Below are 8,111 nucleotides of genomic sequence, written 5' to 3' on the forward strand. Positions count from 1 at the left end.
CCTTTCCTTCAAATATTTGTCAACTGGACTTTAACTGATATGTAGTCATATTAAATGAGACAAACAAAGGAAGGGAGAAGCCTAGAAAATAATTGAGTCTGAGCCTCCTGACATGAGCCTCATGTCATGTTTACGTAACTGCATATGTTGCAGAAAGAAAGTCAAGATTTTACACAAGTACTTCTACAGTTTTCACTGGCATGTACATAGAAATAATTGTATGAAACACTAAAAAAGATTCTATATAAAATAATTAAATAAGTATCACTGCTCATACTTTTAAACAAAGAGCATTCTACTGAATGATATTACTCTTGTCAAAAGAACAGAAAAAAAGTTTAAGTTGAATTTATTAATATTTCAAGTCTTCTCTGACTTGCAGTTAATGAAATACACTTGTATTGTAACATCTCAGTGAGGAATGTGATAGACCACCCTGGAAATATTACATAAGCAGCCCCTATTTAATTTTCTTTTCAAATTTAGACTCAAACCTCAACTCCTCAGTTCCTTATACATGCTCCTTCTGCAGAGATGAATTTTGAATGAATGGGGAATAGGATGGTCATGGCATATTTGTACAGCACACTTCAAAGGAAACAGCTGCACTAGAGGCAAGACTATTTCTTCATGCATTTGTGCATACACAGACTTCAATCAATAGAAATTTCTGGTGAACATGGATGGATGGCCATTTTCAGCTTCTGTCCAAGTCCCCAGCAAGAATGTAGGGCTGCCACTGTTGGGACCACAGGTAAAGCCCTATAATAGTACTGTCAAAACACAGCACAGATTTTTATTTCTGTTGAACTCTGGTTGAAGATTTAAAAAAAAACCCAAAAAATGCAACTTGTTTCTTCACAGGTAATCAATGCTCTTGATGTGGATGCATACACAGACTTTATGCCTCAAAAATCCAAAAATAATTGCCTAGGAATGCATAACAAATTTCCATTATTTTAGAGAAGTATAGTGTTCTGGCAGCGATGTTAAGAGCCAGGAATTTTTCAGATTTGGTCCCTTTCCAGGTACGTTCTGGGGTAAGACATTTGACACTTCTGTCTCTACTTCTCTTTAGAAAAAAATGATGATAAATGAGAAATCGAACGTGCTAAAAATTTTAATTAATATTGAAAAAATGCCTTTGAAGGGGAAAAGGTCTAAATAAATGCCAATATTAAATACACCAAATCTCAGTATAATTGGAAGAAATAGGCAGCATTTTAATAATTTAATAATATATAGATAATTCCATTTTGTTTAATCAAATTTTCTCTGGCTGATCAGAAGTCACTTTTTCTCAGTGTTTTAGTTTAAGTCCAATTCCAACAGTATGAGCAAAGTCCCATAACTTAACTTAGTAACTATCTGCATGCTTTATGTAGGAAAGTACAGCCCCTAAAATGAGGAAATAATCCAGCTCCTTACAGATGCTACTGAGAGCCATAAACAAATTTGAAAACAAGAAAGGTTTGTTGCTAATCACATACCCGCCTTTAATATAGTCAAGGAATGAAACTTCTGTTTCAATTAGGAAGGAAAGCAATGTTACCTGAAAGCAAATAAAAGAGAGTCAGACATGAATTGTGTGTTTCCCAGGTGAACAAGTAGAGACATAAGCACAATGTTTTTCGAGCTCTGTCCTTAGGACGTAATTTCCTACAGTATTAAGGGAAAAAAGAAGATTAAAAAAGATATTAAATAATTTCAGTATGCAGCTCTTGAAAGGGAAGAGACAGGTTGAGAAGTCTATAATTGGCTTCTGTTTTTTTTATTTAAGGAGAAGGTAAGGGGCAGAAGATTGCACTCCAGAGCAGGTTACCACATACATGTTTTCTGATTTCTGTGTACTACACCTACAATTGAATATTACAGGGTATATGATAATGCATCTACTCTATGAGCACTTCAACACTGTTTAAAGAACTCAATTACAATTATTTATGTAATTAGTCATCTCACATTAAATGTGGTATTGAGTATTGATGCAAGCCTAGAATGCAAAAACTTAGTAAAGTAAACACATATAGGAAATATACAAAAAAATTAAAGTAGTATGTGTATACATATGTATGTATATGTATACATATATATCTGTATATATAAAAAAATACAATGGTAAGAAATTTCAGCAGTCCCAGATTTTATCATTCAGAAATGACAGAGATCCAAAACACAGAGTAATCTAAAGGTGTTACTGGCATTCTCAGCAATCAAGTCACAGAGGTATAAGCTCAAGTGGAAAAGATCCAGCATTCAAGATCATCATATATTGTGCAATATTTATGAAGCAAAGAATTAAAATTTTAATTTTATTTACACAAATTCTCTCATTATATGTGCAGCAGGCAGGCAGTGAAAACCGCTTAAGTAACAACTTAGAGCAAATCCATGAATAAACATACAAGGAATAAAAAGGGAGCGGAAATCTATCACAAAATTTTGTGTCCATCGGCAACAAAATATAAAAATTGAAAATACTTCTATGTTGTAAACTTAGAATGAGATTACATGTAGTAATTCTGTCTTCTATCCAACTTCCTTTGTCACAGTTCTGTGTGACTGAGTGATCAGCTAAACTTAAAATCACCAAATTACCCTTCCAGCTGAGAACAGAAGACCATAACAATGTTCTACCAGGCTATCAGTAGCATAGCCTTGCAAAAAAGACCAAAATTTCTATGCATTTTCCCACTGGACACAGTAATATTAATGGTTTATCTGCTCTTACAGCTGGTTCTCTCGTTCCTAATTAATTTAAGCAAATATTTTCACTGCATCTGATTTTAAAAGTCAAAAACTGGAAACAAACAACTCCCAAAGTGGCTGCAGTACTTACATATAGGCAACGACTATCACTGCTTCAAGTTTTATGCAGGGAATTTTTTATTTCACTATTAGGCTTTGTTTAAAACTAACCATGTATTCTGAAACACTTCTGCCTAGTATGTAATTTGATTGCCTGAATTCAAAATGACCCCTTAAGCAATAACAAATTGAGATATGCACTGTATGTACATAGTCCTTAAAGGCAGTAGTGAGGTAACAGTCAATTATTTATATCCACTTTTAAGTTCTCCAGAACTCTACTTCCTATTAATGAAAATTATGGTCCTGGTGCCTGGCTTGAAAATTTAAAAATTTGTGGGATATCTTGGGTAAATTATGAGGATGAGAAAAACAAAACTGCAGGCGAACACATAAGAAAGTGACCATGTGGAGAAGCAGAAGGGAAGCCTGAAGGACTACTAGAAGGAAGGGCAAATGGGGACAGAGATGACTTGATATCAAAAAAATTTACAAAACCAACAGAAGAGAAGGAAAAACAAAAGAAAAGGTAAAGAAGGAAAAAGGAAAGAAAATTGCTAACCATTTATTGGAAATTTTGATATTGGAAGTAAATTTTGTAATTGGAAGTAAAGAACGAGACACAGTTGATTTTGTCTGTTCAAATATGAGTAAAATATGTTTTTTCAAATGAAGACAGATACTTGTGAAGATGGTAAAGTATTCTAAACCAAAATTAACATGAAAATTGAATGTGAAAATACATTTTTTTGCCCTTCTGTACCCTATGCCAGATTTCATACCTAAAATTTAGCACTGATTGAAAACAACCACTTTACATTAGTTTCTCACTCACTAATTTAATGCAATAGACTTGCAACTTGATTTTAACATGATGGATTTTAGTAAAAGGAATATGTTAGCAAAGAATAAATTACCTAGTGAATTAGATATTGTATGGTAAATTTTAGCAGGTAAGCTGCTTTTGCCAATTTTTCATAATTTAAAGCAAAGGTAGAAGAAGAAGTGTTTATTTTCTCACTGGTAAACAGACTTAAGACAAGAATGTAAGAATGTCAAAACATTCCTCCAAGGCTACTTTTCAGCATGAAAATAGCCCTACTGAGCCCTACTCAAGAGTGGAACTGTTCATGTGGAAAAAACCCACATGGTGGATATGTTTACAAAAAACATCTCTCATAACTCATTAGGTTTTCCACGATTCCAATCCTCAAAATTTATCTTCACTTTTTTGTAAATGATGGTGTGAACAACATGGATGCCAGGACATCAAAGCTGAGCAAGTGCTAAATGGAAATAATTGCATTGCTACCAAATGGTTTATAAACATGAGAGCAGAACAGGCAATGCAAATCAAACAAGAGAAATTCTCATTCCAAACAATACTAACAGATCTTTCAAAATAAATTTACAAACACCCGTTGGTAATAAAAATTGTTGACTCTTTTTGATTTTGCCATGATAAGCATACCAGCTTTTAACAATGCTAACTCAGCAGATATATTTTAAAAGAAAATTTATTTGTAAAAGTGCAGGTATGTTTCAGACAAAAATTAAAAAGTGTTTTCAGTCCAATAGTTTCAATTATTTGACTGAAATTTTGGTAGAACTTATTTTGAAAACCACTGGCGACTTGACAGCACATTTGGACAAATTTTATATCAAACCCTTCAAATTAAAAAACATCTGAAAATAAATGCTGTGTAAAAGTAAATAGTTTATTGTGGTCTTAACAGAAAGTTCTATTCTAATCCTGTTAAATAACAAGTCTACTACACTCTCTTTGAAGCAAGAAGAAAAACATCCAGTAACATAAAATACATTTACTTACTGTTCCAGAATTAACATACTTTTTCTTTTTTCCTTTTTTCTTTGGATTTATTACCTAGAAACACAGGTACAAGCATTAAAGCAGTATGATCCAATATAAAGATAAGTGTAAGGTATTTTCAATGCAGAAAGTACTCTATTTTCAGTGCATGTTGAAAACCAGTGAATTTACCTTCACGGTACTTGCCAGGGAGCCAGTGCTGATACTCATATTTGACAAATAAGGGATAGGGGCAACAGAGGTCAGAAAGTTCATTATATCTGAGAGCTCATTGAAACACTCTGAATTTTCCCAAAATTCTGCATGGTTCTGCATTCCTGATCACAGTGTTTCAGTGTATGGTGTCACTACTTTGTCACCTCACAATGCATATCTCTTCACAATCTAGTTAATCTTTTTCCATCTGCTCCTCACAGCACCAGAGAAACACCAGAGTTGTTCTACTCCCAATTTCTGTACTTGGTGCAATGACAGGATCTGCTGACAGGAAGATCAAGTTTCATGAAATAGGTAATTTCAGGAAAATGTTGAAGATCACCACCTGACTGGCACACAGGAGTTTGGGGGGGCCTCAGTGCACTCCCAAGATTCTTTATGGAGCTAGACTACAAGGCATTAAATAGTTTTCTTGAATGTCTGGAACTCATGGCCATGAAATTTCTCACTGTAGCCACCAATAATTCTTTTCTCTCTCCTGAATACCTACAAAAGGCAAGTCTCAGTTTTGTTACATACACATGGAAATGTACTCCTGCTTTTCCAGAAATGCACATGGAATCAGAAGCAAAGCATTATTTTGTTAATTAGGTCATTCAAATATCTCCTACATATCTAGGAAATTCAATGCCTTATGGCTTACTGCCAAGTTTTACTGTAAACTACTCACAGATGTTCTGCAAATGATAAGGAATGAAAACATTCCCAATTGAAATCTTAGTCACTTATCTGGTATAAAATATTTAAAGAATTTTGCCTGAAAATGGGCAAACTAGTAGTAATACTTATCTTCCAAAGATTTTCTCCCCCAACCAAAATGAGATTACGTTTAAAGATCCTGTTCCTTGCACAACACAGAACAGCTGTGAAATGTAAGGCAGAGAGAAACAACTATGATTTGAAGTCTTCCCAAACATGCTAAACAAGTGAGTCCCTGTTCCCCCAGTATGCCACACTGATGTTATACAGTAAATATTCTGCCAAGCTTTCACTCCTTTACACACATATACACCCATTAACACTTGAAAAAATCCCAAGTAACTCCTGTCCCTCCATTTAACAGTGTCTGATGAGCAACAGACTAAGCCTGTGTAATGGTGGCAATTAACAATGAAGCAGTTCTTATTGAACCTAAATTTTAGCCAGAAAGTGACTCCTGCTGACACCTGCCCAGAAGAGGAAGATGAAGGCAACAGGCAGCCTGTCTGCCCTGTGGCAGTGCATTCACTGCTCTCCAGAATTCAATGGTCAGGCCTGAATTAGCAGCATATTGCTTGCCAGCAGTCATTAAATGCCAAAGAGAAGATTCATTTGAACTTTCTGCTTCAGGTAACTTGGCAATTGGCTTCTTAGGAATTGCAAGAAACTGCACTAGAGCTTGGAGTGAAATATCATGGGAAACAAGGCATATACTTGGAAGCAAAGATGAATTAAATGACAGCTTGTTTCTCTCGTATAATTCACAGTATTATAATGATTATAATATTTACATGGGGTTCTTTTTTTTCAAAATTCAGATAACTTTAACAATTAAACAACATTTTTTAGCCTCTGAAAATTTTACATCCCAGCAGGAACCTAGAAAGCTACATGACTTATAATGAACCTATTAAAAAAAGCTCAATTGCAAAGAGGTGGTTCTAGCAAGGTTCCTCATCTTTAAATAAGGGACACTCACTCAAACTTCTCTACTTGCCTTGGGCTAGTTTGTAAAAGTAAAATGTTTAAAAGAGAATTTGCCCAGTACCTTGTGCTCTGATACTGTACAGACTAATTCAGTAGAAGCAGTACCCAAGTATGGAGGATTGCAGTGTGGGGAGGCAAACAGGAGCTGCTCAGGAAACGTACACTGTCCCTGGGAGTATGATACTGACACTATATTTAAGAAACTGAAAAATTACCTAAGATGTTATGACAGAATACTCCTGGTAGGGTAGGATTTGTGTCAGTGATACAACAGGAGAGGACATTTTCACTGCACACAGTAATCTGTGTTATGACACTATTCACAGGAAACCACTATAACTTACTGTAACTCTGGGGTTGATCTCAGATCTAAATGAGACAAAAGCCATGGCTTTCAGTTATCTTTGTCCTGCTCTGCGCAGCAGCACCTTTCCTCGTCTTCAAAATAAAAGTGCAGCATGTAACTGGAGCACCTTCCTTCCCTGACTTCTTTAGTGCTTACCTACACCATTGTATTTGCTACCACCTGTATTAGGACTATGAAAATACTGAAGTTTAATGGCAGTAGTCTGAGACCAATTAAAGGATACCTTAAGGAATACCAAAGACCTGCACACCATACAGAAGCAAAAAAAAAAAAAGGGTTATAGCCACACATATGCCTTCTCATTAGTGGCAATAATAGCTTTCCATTGCTTTCAGTGTTTTCCATTGCTGTTTTCTCATTTATTTCCTGAGAGTGAGTAAATACTCATAATACTTACCTCATAAACATTGAACTGAGACTGCCCTCTCGACAGCTCTCTGTAACTTGTTGTGAATTCTCCAATGAAATCATGGCTGTTTGAAAAATAAGATTTTAAATCAAATGCACAACATTTAGGAATTTAAACATGCATTTTATCTATTAATGCAAAAGAGACACACACCCAATATGAACTGACACCCAAGAAACAAGTGATGGCAACAGATATAATTTGCTTAAAAATCTTTTTTACTCCCTCTGTTTTGTGTAATGCAAATTTAGAGTTGGAAAGGATTAGCTTAAATCATTTTGATGTCTTTTGCTTAACTTAGCTGCACAATGAGGACTACGATGTAAATCAGTGACTGACCCCAACGTAAGTTTACAGAACCAGAAAAAACAGAGCAGGCTGCCAAAAACTGTCACCATTTCCTCAGTGGATGACCACTGGTACTACAGACTCTGAACTGTGTATGAGGCTATGTGAGAGAAAGGGAGTTACTGAAAGCAGGAAAGAAGTAACTTAAACCAGAAAAAACCAGTCCTCCCAATCAGTCTAACATGACATTGAACTTGTAAGAGGAAAACCCAAAGCTTACTTCACCCTTGTTAAGAGGGTGGCAAGTCACAGGGGGAAGGCTATGGCTAAGTTTATAGATACTTGGGTGGTTGGGGTAAATGTGCCTCTGTCTTCCCATCTGGGAAGAGAAAAGCAATCCACTGAGGCTACTCAGCTTATGGTATTATTGGAAAGCAGATCTCAACCTAACAATAAAGCAGAGGTTATCCAGCTTCTCCTTTCTAAGTTCTATTCCTGCTCTTGGA

General features: G+C 35.4%; 1 protein-coding gene across 2 annotated transcripts in view; it reads right to left on the bottom strand.

The window, feature by feature from the left end:
- CPNE8 (copine 8) overlaps positions 1-8,111 on the bottom strand; it is a 57,800-nt gene that overhangs the window by 19,701 nt on the left and 29,988 nt on the right. Inside the window, exons 10-12 of one of the 2 annotated variants that reach the window (XM_031059042.1) lie at positions 7,306-7,381; positions 4,640-4,693; positions 1,491-1,552 (exon numbers count right to left, since the gene is read on the bottom strand). In XM_031059042.1, coding sequence (XP_030914902.1) covers positions 1,491-1,552; positions 4,640-4,693; positions 7,306-7,381 — 192 coding nt within the window. Of the gene's footprint in view, positions 1-1,490; positions 1,624-4,639; positions 4,694-7,305; positions 7,382-8,111 lie in introns of those variants that run through there. The other variant, XM_031059043.1, reaches the window with a different exon arrangement.

The sequence above is a fragment of the Geospiza fortis genome, unplaced genomic scaffold (genome assembly GCF_000277835.1).
Source record: "Geospiza fortis unplaced genomic scaffold, GeoFor_1.0 scaffold424, whole genome shotgun sequence".
Taxonomy (NCBI): domain Eukaryota; kingdom Metazoa; phylum Chordata; class Aves; order Passeriformes; family Thraupidae; genus Geospiza; species Geospiza fortis.